The sequence below is a fragment of the Phoenix dactylifera genome, chromosome 14 (assembly GCF_009389715.1).
Source record: "Phoenix dactylifera cultivar Barhee BC4 chromosome 14, palm_55x_up_171113_PBpolish2nd_filt_p, whole genome shotgun sequence".
In the NCBI taxonomy this organism is placed as follows: Eukaryota; Viridiplantae; Streptophyta; class Magnoliopsida; order Arecales; family Arecaceae; genus Phoenix; species Phoenix dactylifera.
In genome coordinates, this window is record NC_052405.1 from 11,186,502 (window position 1) to 11,209,275 (window position 22,774).

General features: G+C 36.9%; 1 protein-coding gene across 3 annotated transcripts; it reads left to right on the forward strand.

The window, feature by feature from the left end:
- Nucleotides 1-243: 243 nt before the first annotated feature.
- Nucleotides 244-20,714, forward strand: LOC103714945 (small G protein signaling modulator 1-like). 3 transcript variants are annotated; one of them, XR_005514875.1, is made up of 12 exons: nt 244-461; nt 787-952; nt 8,312-8,410; nt 10,132-10,235; nt 14,629-15,410; nt 15,504-15,626; nt 16,113-16,201; nt 16,290-16,490; nt 17,860-18,261; nt 19,006-19,089; nt 19,321-19,543; nt 20,182-20,714. XR_005514875.1 is itself a non-coding variant. In XM_039133674.1 (11 exons), the coding sequence occupies exons 2-11, from the start codon at nt 830-832 to the stop codon at nt 19,369-19,371; spliced, it is 2,058 nt and encodes a 685-aa protein (XP_038989602.1). In that variant the 5' UTR covers nt 244-461; nt 787-829; the 3' UTR covers nt 19,372-20,709. The 3 variants fall into 3 exon arrangements, 1 of the variants encoding a protein (XP_038989602.1); XR_005514874.1 differs by having other exon boundaries at nt 20,160-20,709; XM_039133674.1 differs by having other exon boundaries at nt 19,321-20,709.
- The last annotated feature ends 2,060 nt before the right edge of the window (nt 20,715-22,774 follow it).

Here is a 22,774-nt window from a genome sequence, read left to right on the forward strand (position 1 = left end):
AATTATCAAAAAATAGATTATCTTGAGATAAGGACTGTCGGTGATGATCCAGACCCAAATGTTACCTAAAGGAAAACAAAACATGGTTCCCATGGGTCCACATAGGAATCCATGGACTCAACGGTCCATGCCAAACGTTGGAGAGTCGGTCCCGAGACACAGCGTACCCGCACCGGTCCCCAACCCAAGAAAAACCAAAACACCAAGAAATTAAACAAAAATAAAGAAAAAAAAGAGGGGGGGAGAAGACAAGTCTTTTACACTCGAACGGGAGTATGTCATTCGTTCTTCCTGTTGTTGGGATTTTTATTTACTTCTTATTTTCCCTTCTCTCAATCCCCCAATTAAAAAGATCTCCGGCGCACAGCCCAAGGCGGAAGCCACGGCATCCTTCTCCCGCTGTCCATGCCGCCGGAGCTCTCCGATCGCCCCCATTTCCAATCCTCCTTCTGCGCACCCAGGTCCCCTCTCTCGCTCCCGTTGTCCGTCTCGATTCGTTGTTGGTTGTATCTTTTCTAGCTCTTTTGAACGAAAGCCGTTTCGATTTGCCGGGCTTTGATTTCCGGTGTTTTTTCTCGTCTTTTTTTTTCTTCTTGATTTCTCGATCGATTCGTTTTTTTATCGTATTAGCGAGTTTCTTTGACCATCACTGCTTCTGCTTATCTAATTGATCGGTTATGTGAATCAGATTTTCTGTTTTTTTTAGGGATTTGTTTTTTGGTTGATTTCGTTATTTGTTTGGTACTGAGAAGGATTTGAGGGAAATTTTTGAGTTGTTGGATTCAGGAAGTGAGAAGGAAGGGACGGTGAAGGAGGAGAAGAGTTTGCGATGTCTTTTGACGGGGAGGAGTCGCGATGGATGTGTGGGAGGTCGGGCGTAGCGAATCTTCACCGGTTCAGCTCTATGGTCAGAGAGATTCGAGACCCATGCCTTCATCACTCGCCTTCCAAGGTCGGATTCTAGTTTTTAGCTATCCGAACTGTCTTATTTTGTAAGTGAAACCTATTTGATTCATTTAAGAAGGTTGAAACTTTGGAGCAGCTGCTCTTCTTGATGATTGGGAAGCATTCCAGGACATTAGCTGATACAACTTATATGCCGTTAAGGAGTATGCCTTCTGTTTTGTGTATGTTTTATCATGTTTTCTAATGCGTCATAGGTACAGACAACAAAAGTAAATCAAAATGAAGAAGGATGATAGCGTAATATATTTTAATATCACAGTTATATGGTTATTTGCTGCCAACTGTACTTGAATCAATAAACTAATTAGTTTGCCTCACTATATATTTCAATATATGAAGTTTTAGACTTTTAGTCACACACATAAACAAATGATCCCAGACCTATGCTAGACAGAAACTAAATATTAGAACGATGAGTAGTAGGAGAATAAGGCAAGGGCAGCGCTAGCGCAAAATGCACTACTTATGGAGCAAATGGTCTCTTGGATGTTTAACATTCAATGAATGTTTTAAGCACCTTTTGTTTGTCGATGGATGATGAACAATATGCAAAGTGGTTACCTCAACGTGCCACCATTGAGCATAATGCAATACTAGTTGTGGGTTGTCAGCATTCAATCAATTAGGATCAACATAATATCAATGTGATATTTTTTATCTTGTGTAATGTATAAGATGTCTAAATGGTTGGGGATTGGCCAAGTTGGCCTATCACCTAAATCCCATTGTGGATCAAGTAATATCAACACTAGGAAATTGTAGAAATTCTTTCAACCCATCAACCTGAGTGATTTAACCATCTGAATATCCTAGATTAGATGGCCAATGACTTGCATTGGTTAACTAGTTGCATAGTGAGGAAAGAAAAAAATTCTCTTATCCCTAATCCCTTAACTAGTGATTTAAATCCCATCGAATAGGGCTATCCTGATTTTTCTATGGAATGGGATGTGCCACTATCTTGCCTTATCCTAACACTTGAGGTGCGGAATGTCCAGGATGGGTTGAAGAGGAAGTTGGGACGATCCCGACGACCTACAGAACGTGTCACAAGGACTTGAGTCTATGCCCTTAATTGCAAAACTTTCTCTTCTTTCTCAATTCCCTCCTCTTGCTACATTTCTTATGTGTCCATTAGCCATGTTTTGATTCCTTTAGCTTGGATGCTGCCATGTCTCCGGTGGCCTCCGGTGTCAGTTGTGGGCAAATGAGAATAGGGCCTTATCATCAAAGCAATGTGGGTAAGGAACTGTAGTGAGCTTAACAACAAAAGTGGCAGAAGAACGAACAACAACCGCCTCTTTGCTCATTTATAGTTTTGCCTCTATGTCCACCAACAATGATAGCTTGGGGCTTACCATTAGTGGTTGTTCCACGGATTACCAACAATCAAACTTAAATTCATGGATCATGATATTCCCGTCGGCTTGAAGCTCAATGATTGCATAATTATCCCTAGGGTCAACATGTATGTTGGTCTCCATCCAACTAGTGGTAATGGCTGTTCCCTAATGCCTTGAGGATTTTTTCATCCCTACTATTGTCTGCAACAATATGTCATCTGCCAACGTCAACTTTTGTGCCATCAAGTTTGATGGAGAGGACTTTGCCAATATTGGAGCTTCTCTCCTTTCACTTTACTGAGGGAGATAACAAATTTGGAAGGAGACCACATGAGCAGGAGTTGAAGAGGAGCCCATACTGGGGCTGGCCTAAAGGGGAACATAGGGAATTTTGCATGAGGAAGGATAAATGATGTTTTGAGTATTATAAACCTTGAATCTGTTGAGCAGTGGTTAACCCATGATATAATTGGCCTATGATTCAATTGGTAACGCTTGAATTGGCTGCTTGAGTGATCTGAGCTTTTTAGCATTTTAAAAACAAAGTTATTGCTTTAGAGATCTTGCAAATCTAGGTTTTTACTTTATTGTTTTAACTCCAGGAGCTCTTTTCTTGGGGTGAAGGATGCCTCTACATTTGGGTGATATACTTCTATTTCTCACACAATCTAGTAGAGTTATATTTTGCTTGCATCTTTGTTTTCCTCTCTTGATACCTTTCTTGAATGTTGTTCACCCTGCTAGTGCTTCATTGGATGCAATCTACCATCCATAGTATTACTCATTTTTTAATTCAATAATTTGATAAGACTTTCCACCTTGTTTGAAAGTAGCATGCTGTAAAAGTTGCAAGTAGCCTTGTTTTTTTTAGCACAAGTACATGGCGTCGTCTTCCTTGCGCACAACATTGATTATGAATATCTTGTGGCTTGTGCCAAACATGACCATTTTTCATGCTTTAATTTCCATATTTGCTATTTTTTTTTGGCTAAAAACCATATTTGCTAGTTCATCAATAACCTTGTTAAGGGATCAACATAAAGAATACCTTAATTCGTGATACCATAACCATCCGGTCTTTTCCCAACTATTTGGTTCGGCTTCATGGATCCTTATTCACCAAGTATTTCTATTTTGGGCCACCTTTTATGTTATTCCAGATTTCTTCATATTTTTCGTCACAACCTTCATCCATGTTATCTTAGGTTTTCCTCTTTTTTTTTCTTACAACCTTTAGCACAAATCAAAGCACCCATCCTTACTAGTATCTTATTGTATCTTCATTGTACATGTCCATACCATCTTAGTCAATTTTCTATCACGTCCTTGATTTATGTAACTTCTACAACTCTCCTCATATATTCATTTCTTATTTTATCCTTTCTTATTTTAGCACATATCTATCTTAAAATTTTCATTTATGCCATATTCAACTTGTTTTCATGCATTTTCTTTATTGTCCAATATTGTGAGCCATACAACATGGTAGGCCATACGTTATGCTATAAAAGTTTTTCTTAATTCTCATTTATGCCACACTTTGCTTGTTTTCATGTTTTTTCTTTATTTCCCAACACATCGATCCATACAATATAGCAGGCCTTACCGTTGTGGTATGAAATTTTTCTTAAATCTTCAAAGTATATGCCTGTCACATAATATTCTAGATGCACCTCCCCACTTCATCCAAGGAGCTGTAATTTTATTATATATCTTCATCTATCTCCCTATTATTTTGTATAATAAATCCTAAATAATGAAACTTATTACTTTGTGGTATCTCTTGGTCATTAATTTCAATTGGTAACACATTTCATTTCCATTCTCATTAAAGTTACATTCTATATATCTGAACTTATGTTCTTTTAAAATGGGTTCTAGATGCCACTTGTTCATTATTTGTGCCCTTTGGCGGCTTAGGATTTTTTTTGTTACCTTTGTCAAGTAGACTTAGACAAGCTCTGTGTGCGTAGCTTAAATATTTTTGCCATCCAAAGTTCGTAAAAGCTTAATTTTCTTTTCACATTGAGCTTCTGTAGCAAATTCTTAGTCCTAGCCACTGCCAACAAAATGATTATTACTCATGTTAATGTATATATTCTGGCCTTATTGAAGCAACATTTCTAGTTTTAGTTTGTGATAGAGCCATAGAGGGGCCTTGGCATGCTAAACTACTTTTTGGATCTCAACTTTTTCACAAAGGTACTTTCTAATGCATCAATATACCTCCCATCAACCATGTCCTGCTTGACCTGATGCTTGATAACGGGCCTTGATCCCACTCAGTATCATCAGCTAGTGGAAGATATTATTAGCTTGATTATTTCGTGGTTGGAGTGGAAATTTTGCATGCGATATGCATGTTGAACAAATTTATATTTCTTCTTGGTATCATGAGGAGAATCTATCTTGACAACCTCCTCTTTACTTCTATTTCCTTATTAAAGCTTATAAAATTCCTTTGTGTCAACTATGTTGCTATCTACTAATACACATTGTACCTCTAACCACTACCAATTTCTAGCCTCTTTGAGAAATTATGCTTTTGATGCATGTTTATAAACTCGTTCTTTAATTTAAACATGAGCTTGATGGGAGTGTGAGAAACTTATGTAAACGTAGCTGTACCATGTTCAGAAAACATCACTTTCTCATGTATTAATGTGAGTGGGTCATAGAGTTTATTGGAATTGTATATAGTAGGCTATGCCCCCAATAGTAGGTTAGTTGCTTCATGTAACATATTCAATACTTGCTCTTGAAGTCTCGAAGGGATTTCTCTTTGGTAGTTAGGATTTTGTTCATTATGTAGACCCTATTATTTTTAACAAAATTTTGAATAAAAAAATTAGGAGATACTTGCTGGAAGGTGATAAAATAATTAAAGAGTGAGGGCAGCCTATTGGTTTAACTTTGCTTTATTGTGAGTTACACGTTTTACCTCTTGTTTTATTAAATATTTTCTTCTTTTGTCCAACAACTGTTTCTTATCCTCATTTATCTTGTTTTCTTTTCGTATTTTCTCTCATGTTCATTTGCAAAATTGGTAATTATGCCTTGATTTTGATAGCTGATTGAAGGATTATGTATATGCAATGAAATATTGTAAAAGTTAACCAGTTCCTAATTTAGATTTACATGTGTGTCTTTTGTTGCATTCAAATCTTATCAAATTTTGTTTTTTTTAAAAAATCTTACTCAGGAACATTTTATGTTGACAAAAGTTCTAATTTCTTTAACCTATGGATGTATCATGTAGCTAATGAATTCAAACTCTTGGGCTAGGCTAGGGTTGGCTCGAGTGTTGCTGGACTCAAGCTTGAGTGCTTATCATAGGGAGAGAGCTTGGAAGGAAAGGTAGGCTACAAAGCTAGTATGGTCGTTTGGGTCTTTAGGGAATTGAGAAGTTGTAGAGTAGACGTAAGTGTGACATGACAGCGAGGCATAGCCAGTGTGGTGGGCTATGATAGAAATAGCGAGAATGAAGGTGGGGGTCAAGAATCAAGGCTATATGACAGCAGAAATGAGGTCTCTAGAATTAACTAGTGATCTTGTGGGGAAACTAAGCGGGCCATAGGTGTAGCAACTAGCAAACTAAGGAGGAGTGGCAATTAACTCCGCTCCATTAGGTATCCAACCTAATCAGACCCTAATTGAGTGGGTTTTACCCGATCCATGGCGGATTCGGGGTGAGTACGAGTAATAGCAAACTCTGACTTGAACCTAACCTACATATACATAACCAAGGAATGCGAAACATCTTGGGCCGCCTGGTTCCGGGCATACCGAGCCGTGCTGGCAGTAGACCGGGACGACTCTGACATTCAAAATGAGAAATCAGCGAAGGAGGGAGAGAGGGAGAAGGAAAGAGAGAGAGAGAGAAAAAGGGAAGGAGGGAGAGAGATGGAGGTCGTTAGAGGGCCGCAGAGGGGCTACATATCCAAACTTCTATTTCGCTCGAAACAGGAGTCCGTTAGGTCTCCTTTTTTATTCTGCAAATTTTAAGTGAAATCAGCAACTCCCTCCGTTAGCCGTTTTTTATTTTAGAAATATTAAGTGAAGTTAGCAAGGAGGTTGCCGACTTTACTTAAAACTCCTTGCCGACTTTACTTAAAATATATAAAATAAAAAGGGGCCTCGATGGACTCTTGTTTTGAATAAAACAGGAGAGCAGGGGTCTGGAGGGCGGAGCCCCTCCTCCGTCCCTCCGCGCCACTCTCCGGCCTCCATGGCCCTTCAGCAGCCTCCATCTCTTTCCCTCTCTCTCCCTCTCTCTCTTTCCTCTCTCATATTCTTCCTCTCTCCCGCCCTCTCTGCTGTGTTGCGCCGTGCTTCGCCGACCTTTATCGTCTCTCTTTCCTCCCTTCTTCACTCTACCTCTCACTCTCCCCCCCTCACTCTTTCTTTTTCTCACTCTCATTCTTCCTCTGCCTTGCTCTCTTTGCTGTGGTGTTACTGGCCTGACATTGAATGGCATGGGGGTGTACTGAACTGTGTCGTTGGCCGACCAGTACAGGCCCTAGTACTGATACAGTGATCCTTGTATATAACTCTTTATAAATCCCCTCAAGGCAAAAAAAAAAAGATTTGTATGCAAAAAATGATTTTTGTAGCTTTGTCTGATCCGATTCGTTCAACACGCCGTGTCTAACGCTACCCACCACGATCTGCCTCGAGACTCTATCTGCCCTGCCTTGCCCAAGGTAAGTACGGGGTGGGTATAGGTAATAGCCTATTTGATCCATATCCGACCTGTTGCCATCCTTACTAAGGGGACCGGAGGGCAATTGGAAGTCGAGAGAAAAAGATAGGTATGAAGGTGGTAGGGAAAGGGGATGTGCACATGTTTGTGGACGCAGTGAGAGCATGTTTAGGTTTCTTATAAGTTATAATAGGGTTGCTCCACCAAACAAAGCTGAACCCCTCGCCTTAGTGGCCAATCTCTCTCTCTCTCTCTCTCTCTCTCTCTCTCTCTCTCTCTCTCTCTCTCTCTCGGTGTGTGCATGAATGTATGTGCGTGCATGGGAGGGTGGGTGGGTGTGGGTTTGTCTTTTGCTGTTAAGAAGAAAATGGAAGAGAGAAGGGTGGGAGGAGAAAAGTTAGGCTTTAGCTGACTGCGACCTTGCTGCACTGTTGGCAGTTGATCCGACAAGCTTTTATGTGGTGATTTACATATAAAACTTTGACAATTGTGATTCACATGCTGTGGAGATTTACAACACCCTGAGTGAACCCTTACCAATATGCTTGGTTGTTTGTGTTTACTAGTAGAATAAATTTTTATGCAATGTAATAATATTAATATTTGAACTGGGCTTGGGCTTTGGTTTGTCAAGATAGGTGCACTTGGCATGAAATAATTTTGGGTCTTAGATGTATGGCGGTTGGCCTAAGTCCATTAACATCCCTATGTCTGATGGAAATAAATGAACAAGGATAATGCTGTCACCAGATGGTTTCTGCTGCAGATATGTTAATAGTGGGTGAATAACTTGACTTTTGGCAGGAAGTGGTTAACAATTTTTAACCTTCATTTATTCCTGACATGCTGTAACTTTTGCTTTTATGGAAAAGTTAAATGTAGTTATAGTTGTATTGTATATATAACAGCATGAAATCTCATGATGACTGCTTTGGCTGAAATGAGGTTATAATTATGCTATGTTGACCATAACATGAATTTTGATAATGACTGAGATATTACTTTTGTGACCATATTTTCGTTTTCAACTACAGCAATGTGATAACATCCTTCACTGATGTCACTTGCAACTTGATGCTGTTATGCGGTTATCTTTTCTAGAAATTTTAAAGGATTTTGTAACATGATTATATTTATTGTTGAATAACTGTCTTTAAATGAATCATTGTATTAAATTTATGTTCTGCATGCATATTATGCCAATACAATGGATATTATGAGCCACTGTCAAGTCTGTAATTTTTTTCTTCTAAATATCCTTTTTCTTTTTCTTATTTTTGATTTAAATTGTGTGATACAGGGAAGCAAAATGCTCAGGCCCGAAAAGTGGCAAACAAATTTTGATAGCGATGGGAAGGTTATAGGTTTTCGAAAAGCACTTAAATTAATTGTATTAGGGGTAAGTTGCTAACCAGGTTCTTATTGCTTTTTCTAAGTATTGAATGCCTTTAATGTTTTTGTACTAAGACTTTTGCATCTGATGTGCTTGCTAGTGTTTTCCATAAATATGCCACGAATAGGTCATGATTGTTCATAATTCTAAATTCATATTTAATTATCTCTATCTTAATATGATCCTTCAACCTCTCTAAATTTTGTGATCAAACATGCTCTTACCACAATTTCAACTTGCTCGTGAAGATCCTTAGGAAAGAATTGGTCGATGCAACTTTATGTAGTGTTATCAGGTTATATAAAACTCTCGTTGTCTGTATACGAGATACAGATACAACACGATGCAAGAATACATGGAACGACAAATCTTGAAAAGTAGGATATGATAAGGCTAGGATATATCAAGGAATATATACATATATATACATATATACATATATATACATATATATATATATATATATACATATATATACATATACATATAGATACATATACATATATATGCATATACATTATATAAACATGTATATGCATATACATTATATATATACATGTATATGCATATACATTATATTTATACATGTATATGCATATACATTATATTTATACATGTATATGCATATATACACACACATATATATGCATATAGGGCTGGAAGTGGGCCGGTCCGGGCCGGGCTATGCCCCTACCCGAAGCCGGCCCGAAAATTTTTTTTGGGCTTTGGGTCGGGATTAGACCCGAAAATATTTGGATAATTCAGCCCCAAGCCCGCCTAAGCCCGGGCCGGAGCCCAATTGGGCCTGCCCAAATTTACCCATTGGGGCCAAAAATAGGTTCGGCCTGAACTCGATTGAAGTTTAATATTTTATAATATTGTTTTGCAAAAAAATGAGCTAGTTAAAAATTAGGCTCTCTCAACTAAATCCATTTTAATTTATCCTTTACTTCCTCATTATTCTCTCTAAATAACAACATACAAAAATAAATTGATTCGGGCCCAAATTCGGGCTTTGTTTGAGCTCAGGCTCTGGTCGGGCTAGTGACATACCCCAACCTAGCCCGAAAAACAAATGGGCTCTAGATTTAAGCCCAAACGGGTTTGAACTCTTTCGGGCCTAGTCCGAAGCCCAATCCAAAGTTGGCTTGACCCAATGTCTTTGGGCCAGCTTGAGCCTATTTCCAACCCTATATGCATACATACATGCAAATACATATATATATAACAAAAGAATCCATAAAGCATAATAGGCTATTTTTATCAAAATAACATAGTTCATACTTTATATGGTAGCATTAATTTTTACAAATTAATCATTTATTATTATTCCATAGACCACAATCCATACTTAATAGTTTAAGTTTATATATAGACTACAAAATTAACCCTCCCCTCATTTTTTGGATGTAAAGGGGAAGTATCTAAAGTGAATCCGGAAGTATACTTTTTTCAATTTTAAAAAATAGATACTTAACACAATATCAGACATGTATTTGAAGGTATCCGATGAGAATCGGTATCCAATATGGATATGATATAGACACACCATGTGATTTGAAGTATCCATGCGTCCTAGACAAATATACAATACAATATCACCCATCAATCACATTTTCCAAAAGCACCTTACCTCAATCTTCTCTTCAGTTTTTTCCCTTGTATTATTGAAGAAGTTTAATTTTGTATATTTCTTACTTGTATGCATTCTTTTCTACACAATGCAGGGTGTGGATCCTTCTATACGGGCAGAAGTTTGGGAATTTCTTCTTGGTTGTTATGCTTTAAGCAGCACTGTTGAGTATCGAAAGCAACTAAGGATGGCTCGAAGGTTTTACTTTTGTTTTTTATTGTATATTAGCGTTGATTAGTTGGCTATTGCACATGTAGTGTTTTCTTAGTCAATAATTAAAAATATGTCCTTCTGTGGAATGTATTTCTGGGTTAAATTGCCTATTGCCTTTTGGACACTTGTAGTCTTTAGGTGCATGACAAATTCTGAACGGTTACGTGAATATCTTTTGGTCCGGGTAGTGTCGACTCATTTGTATGATCAGCATGAAATTTTTTTCTTAGTGAAAGTTCAATTTTGGCTAATATTATGACTTCGTTTGAATATATTTCAAAGTAAGAAATATAGCATACCTTTTCTTTATGATGATAACATGCTATCTTGTTTTGGAAAATCATAAAATCCCCAAATTTTTTGAATTGGAAAAGTATATCCAAGTTCGTGGATTTTTTTCTTGTTTAGTTGCCCTTCCTTTTTCAAGCTTTCAATTATCTATTCTTAAAATATTGCCATTTGAGATTTTAAAATTCTGAATTGATGAAATTAAAAAATTATGATTTTGAAAGTAAAGCTTCTAGAATATAGATATGTCAGCATCTTACTTTTTGAGGAGCTCATGTTGTTTTGATCGAGATTCACAGTCTTGATACCATAGTACGTATCGGTAGGTGACCGGTACTGTACTGTACTAGTACCATGCCATATTATATCGATCCGTATAGGTACACAAAGAACCCATTTTTCATTTTTTTAAGGTTTTTAAGCTTTCCTTATTTAGTTTTGATCGGAAGATAGTTTTCTAAATTTGTTTTTGATGTAGAATAGTGTGACTATATGATACATGTTAAAGTAAGTATAATATTAAAAATGTAAAAATACTTATACTAAAAAAATTGGAAATGTAATGCACAAGCATTTGTTCAATGCCAAGTCGAGTGTTGATATCCCTTATACACATTTTAGGTGATGTTCGAAGTTCAGCCCTGTGACTTGATGCTGGCCTTAATATAGTGCCATCTAGGATTCTGTTAGGTTGTTTGTATTAGATGGCTTTGCTAATATTGCTACTCCATTGGGTATAGTGGCAAAAATCCAAAAAAGGATTTAGCAAGGTATGATTTATAGTTTGACAAAGGCTGGAGAGGATGATACCCGCTTGAACATGAAGATGTAGAGGGCATGTATCCATATGGGTTATAACTTGGCTTGGGAGGATATGATCCGATATATGATGATAATCTTGAGTAAAAGGGGGATTCTAATATGTCCATGATTTCCACTCAACACATCACCTCATCAGCTAGATCGGTCCTTCATCGACTACCTCTAGGTGCTTTATGTCCGTGGTCTCTATCCTGCATTCCATACTCAAACTAGAACTAACCAGTGAATGAAGCAAAGGGACCTAGAGGTAGTCGATGCAGGACCGATCTAGCTGATGAGGTGATGTGTTGAGTGGAAATCCTGGACATATTAGAATACCCCTTTTACTTAAGATTATCATCCTATATCGGATCATATCCTCCCAAGCCAAGTTATAACCCATATGGATACATGCCCATGCCCACCTTCCTTGTCCATTGAATCCTTAATGATTCAGAGTCATTGTGATCATTGCTTGTATCGCAAGATAACCTGGACAATCCCTCATCGGAGGAACACCACTCACACCTCCAATGGTGATGACCACTTATTATTTCATCATGCTACCACCTGATATCCTATTTTTTATTTTTCTTGCTTTTCAACTCCAGTGTTGACCGTCTAATCGTGAAATTTATAAAACCAATCATCATAAATTTTAGAAAAATGTTGGATCAATTATCACAATGCACCTACAAATATCCATGATTTTCCATAGGTTAATTAATTTTTAATTCAAAATTAAAATATAGATAATTTTCAAAAATTTCTAAAAGATTGTTAGTTGCCTCAAAATTTCTTCTGAACCATCCGGAACAAAACTTGGTTTCGAATGGATTGGCCCTATGTCGTATTGAGACCATGAACTATCCTAGTTCGTGGTCAGTACAGTACAATGCCAACCGAATTGGGTTGTTTTAGTCCGATATTGTATATCATGGTTAGGATTTTGTACTGGATGATTCATCTTTTTCATCTTAACTTGCATTTGTTTGATTTCTATTGACCCTTGCAGACAGTGAAAATTTACTCATCAAGCTTGTAATTTTTTTGTCCGATTAGTAATACTGTAATGAGTTACCATTTGGAAACTTTTATATGCTGCCTTTGCAAGTTTGGTATGCCTTTTATGATTTACAACTTTGGTTGAATAGTTGAATCAAGGGTTAAAATCTCATGTATAATTTTTCTGCTACTTGCTAGCCATGAGTTGGTACAAAAGGGTCCAGTACACAATGATATTAGGTGAACTAGGCCCATATCTATCCATATCACCCTTATTAAGGCATATCAGGGTCTATTGCTTCTCCTTACAATTCATATTGACCTTGTACCACTAGGTACATTTTTTTAATAAAAAAATATCTTGCTCATTTGTATCAAGGTGTATCGACATGTGCCACCCCCATATAGACCTCCTATCAAGGATTATACCACACCCAGTCATTGATACGGTACCAATCCTTCAAACTTTAATTCTTGAGTTGAATTTGTGATAATTTCATTAGGAGTCAGTTAATATGTAATATGGTTGTCATTTGAGCAGGAGGTTGAAAGCCTTTTCTATGCTTGACTACAAAAAAATCAAATAGATGGTAGCCTTTTGAGAGTTGAATTCTCTCCTTTTTGGTCCTTTCTCTACAACGTCAGTGGAGGGGTAGTTTGCAAACTGAAACCACTCTATCAAGTGTTGATAAAAGAGAGAAAATTGTTCTTTATGCAGTTGGAGACTTATATAAAGGAATAACAAATTGTTAAATTCCAACGTATGGAAAAGTTATTCTCTCAGTTGCATCTACATTGGGAGAGAACTATGGTCTGAAGAGCTTAATGAGTTTGTAATTTTTTTCGCCTATCAATTTAGCTCTCTATTGTTGCGATGATCCTTCAGCATATTTTAATTTTTCAGCCATGTTTTTTTCCCACATCTAGACATTCTATCTATTTTTTTATTTTTTTTTTGCAGTCTATCTATTTATCCATATCACTTCTCAATTGATCATAAGTCGGTTGAAACTTGAAAATTCTAACATATAACTCAAGGTATACCATCTTAGTACTGGATTCCATATTGGTACCATCTTATTATAGTATTGGTATACTCGGTATAGGGGTAGTTCGGCATACTGAATGTTGGTACGCCCCCATATCACGTACCGGTTTAGCACCAATATGGTACGGTACGGTTGGTATGCACCGATACCAACTGGTATGGCAAACCCTGCTATAGTTGCTGATCAGGATGCATTATGAAGTTTCACCTGCTGCAATAAGCTTTTCACCTAAGGGCTCCCCTTGCTTATCTCATCCTGGATGGGACAAAACTACTCGCACACCATTTGCCCCCCTTGGGCCTGGGGACAGAGGCACATGGGTGCTGGTGAAATGAGTCTTGGTGTCATAGCTTGTAGATATATGTATCCTTGTTGTGCTAACTTATGGATATGCATCATTTGCGCCGCTAATGGTTAGCTTGACAGATTTCCTTTCCTCGTGCTTATTCAACCAAGGCCAGCTTCTTACTCAAGACAAGATGAAGAAGGTTTCCTCTCATCCGGCTCAAGTAGTTACAGCAAAAAAAAGAGGATTCTTTATTATTTTGAAACTTTGTTTTGTTCGATAAAACCCTACCCTACAAAGAGCTGACCTTGATACTCACCTTCGTCGGGAAGATATCGACTTTGATAACACGATCATCTCTTTGGGCCAAGGAGCCCCGTTTCATCAAACATCTCCGAGTCAAATGACTGAACTATCTCTGGCAAGCATTAAGCCGTCGAACTACCGACTTTATAAGCTTCTACGTGCTATATTCTCTTCGCCTTTTGCATATATTTTCACAGCATATGTTCTCAAACAAGCTTTGTGATTTTTGATCCATGGAAATCAAATAGCTTTTCAAGTTAGGATCTCTATATGTTTGTGCACAAGTTTGGTATCAGTTATGTGCTAATATTATGAAACTAAAAGATATATTTGTAGCAGTAATGTTATAGTCAGTTGATATTATCATCGTTCAACAACTTTAATTAGTCAAAGCTATTTGTCTAGAAAAAAATATACAGTAGTAAGGATGCAAATTATATCAAATGGTTCTCTGGCATGCTTTAAGGATGCCTAGTGATAGCTGAAGAATCAACAGCTATCCATTTCCTTCAAATATCAGTGGGATATCTTTAGTGTGCTGCTTTTTTCACTTCCTTGGATCAGCCTCCTTCCCCCAGGGATTGAATTAATCTTACCATTGGATCTTCCAGGGCATGCCATAACATGTAATTTTTCAATGCAGGGAGCGGTATGACGATTTAATTAGGCAATGCCAGATGATGCACTCAAGTGTTGGTACTGGCTCCCTTGCCTATGTTGGGTCCAAAGTGATGGATATGAGGACTCTATCAAGAGAAAATGACATTAGGGAAGCTGTAACTGAAAATGGGCAAGCTTCTTGTGATGCCACTGACAAGTTAGAGACTTATTCTGATTTAAGTAATGCCTGTACAGACACATCATATGCACATGAAAGGAAAAGCTCTAGTAAATCTGCTCAGCTCGTCAGTTGCGGGATGAGCACAGATGATTCAGCCTATGACTCTTCATATGTTTTGCCCTCTTCCGAGGCATATAATTGTTACCCAAGAAATTTTGATAGTGATTTCCATGAACCTCAGTATGACACAGAGAGCTTTTTTGATTTTCCTCTTCCTGTAATAAACTTATTCCAGGAAGGTGATGGGAATGAAAATGAAACTCAGAAGCATGAGCATACATTGAGATTTGGGGAGGAGCACATGCATAGCTTCCAGATTAATAACAATGTGGATCTAATTATGGAATCAAATTCTCATCTGAATGGTCCATTATGTTCAAGCAACAATGCAACTGATATTTTTAGATCAGATGCTCTGAATCATGTCGAAGTGTCAAAGGAAATTGATTGTAGTATAGAAGTTATAAACAGGTCAACAATGCCAGATGCCCCAAAAGAAGCTACAGTGGATCGGACCACTTCCAGTGGATTAGCTGCAAATGAAGACAGAGTTTCCGAGTGGCTTTGGACGCTTCATCGAATTGGTAATATATTAACACGTAGGATTTTCAAACAATCAAAATTGAAATTCATTTATTTTACATTAGTCTGAAAGCTTGAGATGCATTATTTTGCAGTCATTGATGTGGTAAGAACTGATAGTCATCTTGAATTTTATGGTGACTCAAAAAATATGGCCAGAATGTCAGATATCCTCGCTGTTTATGCATGGATAGATCCTGCTACTGGATACTGCCAAGGTTTCCTCTTAATCTTTCTTTCCATATCAAACATTTTGTTCTTTCTTAATTTGAGGTTAATGTTTGTTGTCTCAAATTGAATAGACTGAATATAATCTTACTTTAAGTTTTAATATGTGGATGGCTTGGTCCCAGTGCTTTACTTAGTTATGATCCATGCGAAATACATTGCTGGTTATTCCAGTTGACCATCCACATTGAATCAAGTCATATATTCCTTTGCCAAATGAGGACCAAAATTCAAGTGTTTCAGATCATTCCCAACCATACATCCAAACAACTCTTTCTCCAATGCGTTTGACATTTTTTCTTTACATTAGAAAATTTTTAGATGATGATAAGTGGCGTGGATCGTTGATTTGATAGTCCAGCCATATAATTTCAAAGGCACAACCAAGTTGGTTATGTATACCTTGGGAACATTAAAGGCATTTCCATTTTAACAAGTGAAATCCTATTACTATAATTTGAGGTCTCTGCTTGCAGGTATGAGTGATTTGCTCTCTCCCTTTGTTATGCTATATGAGGATAATGCAGATGCTTTTTGGTGCTTTGAGATGCTTCTACGACGAATGGTGAATTTATTGTTTATCTTGGATTTGTTGTCTCTTTTATTGTTAAATTATGTCCATTCTTTAACATATCCATTGTGGTGTCTTTTAGCGTGAAAATTTCCAGATAGAAGGGCCAACTGGTGTCATGAAGCAATTGCAATCATTATGGAAGATCTTGGAATTAACAGATATTGAAATCTCTCGACATCTATTGCTCATTGGCGCTGAAAGTCTTCATTTTGCTTTTCGAATGCTACTGGTGCTTTTTCGTCGCGAACTTTCCTTTGATGAGGCTCTCCGCATGTGGGAGGTTTGTGTCCTAAATATGTTGTCATTTTTTGGGAAGTACTTTAGTCAAACGATGCTATAGTATCTGTCTTCTATGGTCAAGATAATTGAGAAAAAGGGCTGTACTCCAGCATATGGACCCTAAAACTCACTAGGTTCGCTTTATGAGTAATATAAAAGTCATCTGCAGTTCTATGCTTTGTTTGGTATCATTTGGACTGCAGTATGACATTTGACCTGTAATTTTTGCCACAGGAACAGTGTATGAGTTCTCGAAATTCAATAGTTTGAGATGGATATGGTGGAGATGTGCTTTTGGGCACCCATGAGGTTTATAATCAGAACAAATAGACAGGAGGGATCACTTCATAGGACTCTTAAGTTGGCTTATGCTGTTACCTGGGAAGAAAATTGGCAATAGAGATCGTATATGCATGCAAGATGGGCTTTAGCAATAATTTCATCGTACATAGAAATCTTGAGGTTTGTTGTATCTTGGAAGGCTCATTATAAATGAATACCGTGGGCAAAGCTTAAGAGTTCCACTAATAGAGAATAAAGTGAACCATTTGATATGTTCTGATCATGAGCGAATTGGGCAAAGTACAGCTTAGGATGCATTAAAAGAGGACCAAATATGTGAAAGCTACATAAAAGAGAGGAAAGGTTATTGATGTGATTTCATTTGGTGCAGGAGCTAAATGTAGCTTTAGTTACTGCTTGGATCTGAAGTATGATCCAGCCTTGGAAGGAAAAAATATAGCACAGAAGAACATTATATAAAAATAAGATAGGGTACAATTGGAAGTTTAGTTATGGGAACAAAAACCTTCGGGAAAGAAGGCATTGACAAAACCTAAAAAATAAGGACAGAGGTCCTTCTCAAATTTGAGTGCTTTCTTAGATAACAATGCCGGGAAGGTCTGTAGCTTTTAACTGAGGGATTTCTGCAGAGCATTATGTGCACATAATCATGAATTCTCATGATATAAAACCACATCAATGACAACATGATGGAATATCTTAAACTAGGCAAAAGGGGCTGAAACGTAACACTCTGCCATGAGAGTGTAGATGAACAGGTGCTGGCACCATTTATCTTCTAAATGATAGATAGCTTAAAAAAAATGCATTATTCACTTCTATCTAATAGAAAAGCCAATCTATTGTTAGAGGTAAACATTAAGATTTCATGTTTTATTGGCTAAAATTTGAAGATATTGAAGCTTGTTTAGGAATTGAGTATTTACAAAGATTTGAAATGTAGGTTTTCTATTTTCTCAATTAACACAACTTATGAGACACTGATTAGAACTTTCTTCACTAACTTTTATTTCTTCTTTTATTCGTCAGCTGTTGTATGGAATCTAACTGCTGATTAATTTCTTCAGATGGTCTGGGCTGCTGATTTTGATGAAGCTCTAACTCGGCAATTAGAGGAAAATTGCCTTGATCCATTGGTTTTAAATTTTCGAGACAATTCACAGGTGGCAATTAAGGCAGAACACATGGAGAATGGTAAAAGAAAATTTAAAAGCATGCAGCCTCAGCGCAGAAATGGTAAAGCCTGGGCGCCCTATAGCATTGGGGTGAGGTCCATTTCAGGTCATCCCCTTTGTGGCCTGACAAAGGCTAATTTCTGGTCAAGACATGATCAGCTGCAGCCTCACAATACCACCGCATCAATGAGAAAGGGGGATGATGGATTGCCTGTTTTCTGCGTAGCAGCAATCCTCGTAATCAACCGCCAAAAGATAATGAGAGAAACTCATTCATTTGATGATATAATTAAGGCAAGTTTATTTTCTTTTTATCTTTATTTCCAGAACCTAGATACAAATAGAAATGGATTAGATATATCATTCCAAATCTGTCTTGGTGAGTTTCCGTGTGTTTGGAAACAGTGAACAGGTCATCATTAGTTTGTTTTTGGGGTCTTTTGTTCATTGCACAACTTCTAGAATTTACTGTGTTTTGTATAAGCAGTTCACTACTACTATGTTATAATCTTAAAGTGACTCCATGGACATCCAACCATTGCCATTATTTTTGTCTTAAAGGATTTTTAAATCAACCCACTTCTGCCATGGTTTCCATAAAGAGACTGGCCATATCTAAAGAGAGAGACACAAGGAATACATAATGAGAGGTGAGGATGCATATTCAATATTAACAAAAGAAATCAAAAGCTTTTTTGCTTGATTGGCTCAGCCATCCATCAAAACTGTCTAAACTAAGTCATATACATTACGTGTGCCAAGTTCTAGTTAATTACAATTTCTCTTGTTGTAATTTGACATAGCTAAGATATAGCATTAATTTTAATATTTATGTCTTACATTATACTGTAGAATTTTATGCCTTATACTGAATTTATTTGTAGTCTGCATCCAGTATTTATGTCCATAAGCTTCTTTTATATATTTAAAGCTGACATATTTGTATCGACATCTGAGAAGGCTTTAATTGGACTTTTTTAAGTTTGTCATAATTTGCTTGAATAATATGTTGTCGTCCTTTTGTCTACTCTTCTGCAGATGTTCAATGATAATATGCTCAAAATCAATGTCAAAAGATGCATACATATGGCTATCAAACTAAGGAAGAAGTACAGTTACAAGGTAAGATTTTTTTTTTTTTAAGAAAAAACGTTAAAATGATAACAGTTTTTCTTCAACTTGGTCCTTAAGTTGTGCTTGTCATGGCCTGCTATACTTTTGACCCTCACAATCTGACATTTGATCATTTGATATAGACATTGCTATTTGCTTATTTATTCGGAATATATTTATTTATTTATTCATTTTATCCAGAAGATCCTGTTTTGAAATTTTAACTTGTGTTTGGTACAGTTAATGGAACAAACAAGCACTGCTCACATGCTTTCTTTGGAAAAAGCTTGAACCTTTATCGTACTTCTCTCGGAATTGACAGCCCAAGTTGCTACCCAACATTTTGGGTTCATAGCGCCACTTCCTATTTATTATTTTGTGGAACTTGAGCAGGAAGAATTGTGGCCTTTTCAGAACTCCAGTTATATATTCATTCCTTCTGTTAATACAACGCCTCTGCAAGGTAAGTCATTTCCTGATCTTTATGTTCTGTGTTCCTATCTTGAAACTGATTGAATGTTATGTTGTTTTAGCACCATATTAGTGTGAACTGGAACTATCACCGGACTTGCAACTATCTCTAGCTCCAACTCTGTACTTGCGATCATTTATATAGTTTAGATGGCATTACTATATTCAAGTTTTTAATCTTGTTATGTGATAGAAATCTTATTAATTGCATTTGCTTTTCTGAAGTGTTCTGAGACATTTGTTGTCATATATCAGCAGAAACCCTGTATGACCCATGTGTCAAAGCTTCTTTTCTTTAATCCTAGTAGATTACTCAGTTCTAGTTATGGTACCTCTTGATTACCTAATTTACCTTATCGAGAAAATTCTTTAGTTTTTGACACTTCCTATGATCGGTAGTTTAATTAGTAATATGCCGACCGCTACATTGTCAAATTGTGAACCAGTAGTGCTCTGTGGTGAACTAATCGAACAATCTTTTCATTTGAGATGGTAAGTAATTCAACTCTTTGCAAATGCTCAATATCTATTATTTATCAGAATGCACATCCTTCGCAGTATGTAACCATATCTTTCTGAAAATACTCACAATATCTTCCTGTTTTCAGCCAATTTGTGCAAAATCTTCAGATTTAACCGTATACTTCAAAGCACTCAAAAACTGAAAAGTGGAGTCAGCTACTCTTTTAGCTAATTTGGAACCTGGCATAGAGCTTCATTTGGTTGCTGCTGCCATGCTGAGGCTCCTCGGACTACTCGTGAGAGGAAAAATGTCAGCCATATTTTCCTCAGTTTGTCTCAACATGCGGTTATCAGCTGAAGGTAATTGGAAGGCTAGGGGGAGAATGGAGCATCAAACTTGTGGATAACTGAAATCTCTTCATTAGAAGAAATCCATTTTTTCAGAAACTGCCTTGGATCAGAGTGTTGCTTTCTGTAACGTAGGCTTACCAATGGAATTTGAAACAGCATACTTCAGCTTCTCAAGGGGAGAGAATTTTGTATCCATTTTAGGGCATCAATCGATGGCTAACTGGTGTTCTTATGTAGATAAAGATCTACAACATCCTGGAAAGGTATTCACAACAAAATAGTCAAGTCAATCTTAATACAAATTTCCAAATTTCTTCTTCTGCAATCCACCAAATTGCTAATTTATCTTAGAGGTACTTCATGATACTGTGAATAAAGCAGTGGGTTGAAGACCTGCATGGATGATGTTTAGTTTTGGTGACAATATCTTGCCTATACTGTGAGCTAATTTGCATCTACGAATCGCAAACTGAATTTGTTCTTGGAAGAATGCTAGGGGCAAGCTATCATGCTTCGTACCTGCTCCACTTATCATGGCACAGGAGGCGTGCCATGCAGTAAATAAGTTAAAGTTCCACAAAAAGAAATATGGAAAAGTTTAGTGATAATTCCCACTTGAAGTAGAGTCTCTCTCAATGTTTTGGTCTATTCTTTCCTCTTTCAACTTTATTGTGCTACTTGCCATGGTGTTTTGGATTCTTTCTCCGATTTTTTTGTGGATTGGAAACGACCATCCGAGCCCAGTTCAACAATGGGTTGTTGTGATCATATGCGTGGCCCTTAATGGTGGACAGAGAAAAGCGACCTTGTTTGGCAGGAATATACAATGTGACCTATATCTCCCTTTCTTTGATGCTGGGGAGCAGAGGACTTCTTTCTATTTCGACCTGTAACTATTCTTTCCACATAGGGACAGGGGGCTGTGTACCACTCCACTTTGTATGCTTATACTTCATTCGTTTAATTTCCCTGTCATGGTGTAGACGCTATATTCCTCTCAGTCTCGGGACTGGTTTTATCCGGATGAGTGGAATAAACTTGGGGCAAATTGGAGAGAGAAACTGAAACGAACTTCCAGTACTCTACCAGCATATTTTATCTAGTTTAAGTGGAATAAGACCCGTTTCTTTTTAAATTCCCCTTTTGCTCCTTGACCAATCCACTTTATTCCGGAGTTAAACATGCTCATTTGGTGGGTGGGATAAAGCCTGATGAAGGATGTTACTTCACAAGAACCTTTTTGGAAACAAAAACCACTGGGTCTGGTGGAATTGATCTGGGAATAGTATATGCTTGGTCGGATGGATTTGTTGGTTCAAGAAGACATTAGCTCAAAAGTGGTCCATTTCGGGTTGGTTTGGGTTGGGTTGGGTCCAATGTGCGAGATAGACCTGGCAAGCCCATTAGCTCGGGTTTTCAGTCAAAGGGCTCGGGTTTGGATCATAAGCTCAATGTGACTCATGGTTTTGTGCAAACTTGTAAAAGTTGTGACCTGAAGATAGTTATAATGCGGGCTATTCCACCCCAGTGGGTGTCAGCACAAAATGCATTTATCTTAAAATTAAGAAACACAAACAAGCAAGGAAAAGAATTTTTACATAAAAATGTTATATTTTAAGTATAATATATATTATTTATATTTTTAATCCATAATTTTTTTTTTTGATTATGAGAGCTTAATTCTAATCAAAAAGTGTTTTGGATAAGTGAAACTTCGAGTTAAAGAAGATAAATGAGATTTTTTTTTTTTGTTTTGTTTCAGTAGAATTCTAGGAAAGCTATATTTCTTTCCACAGGAGGATTAAGGAAGAAGAGTCCAATTAATTTCGAATTCATGATATGGTATGCTCGATTTTTCTATGGTTTTTCTAAATTTTTTTCTGAATTTTAGAAAGGATAGGCTTCCTCTCTTCTATCCTTTGAATAGTTATAGAGATTCACAATAAATCAACATGTGGGTTTCACTGTTTGAAAGTCTGGATTCACATGTAACCTAGTTGTTTTCTTTATATATAAAAATATAGATATCCTCTTGAAATAGCCGTATTCATCTCACTATTGAAGAACGTTACAACAAAAATCATTGCAAAATACAACTTGAAAAGCATGCTCAATAATATTCACAATTAATTTTTTTTTTTTACCAGTATGATCATTATGTCATAATTTATTACCTGGTGAATCTTTATATAAATATTTGTCAGCATGATCATTATGTCATAATTTGTTGCCTGGTGAATCTTTAGTAAAAATAAGTTGTTTGTATGATTTATCTAACATAACTTCTATGCTCATCCGTTGGAAATTATCTGCCTAGGCTGGGAAATTGGTTTTATACTACTATTATTGTGATCCAAACCATTTGCAAATATCTCCATTCTTATTAGTTTGGTCTGTATTTATATCCAAG

Coding starts and splice junctions, on each gene's coding strand:
- LOC103714945 (XM_039133674.1), top strand. CDS start 830: ATGTCTTTTGACGGGGAGGAGTCGCGATGGATGTGTGGGAGGTCGGGC. Junction 16,491..17,859: donor AGGCTCTCCGCATGTGGGAG/GTTTGTGTCCTA, acceptor TAATTTCTTCAG/ATGGTCTGGGCTGCTGATTT. Junction 18,262..19,005: donor CATTTGATGATATAATTAAG/GCAAGTTTATTT, acceptor ACTCTTCTGCAG/ATGTTCAATGATAATATGCT.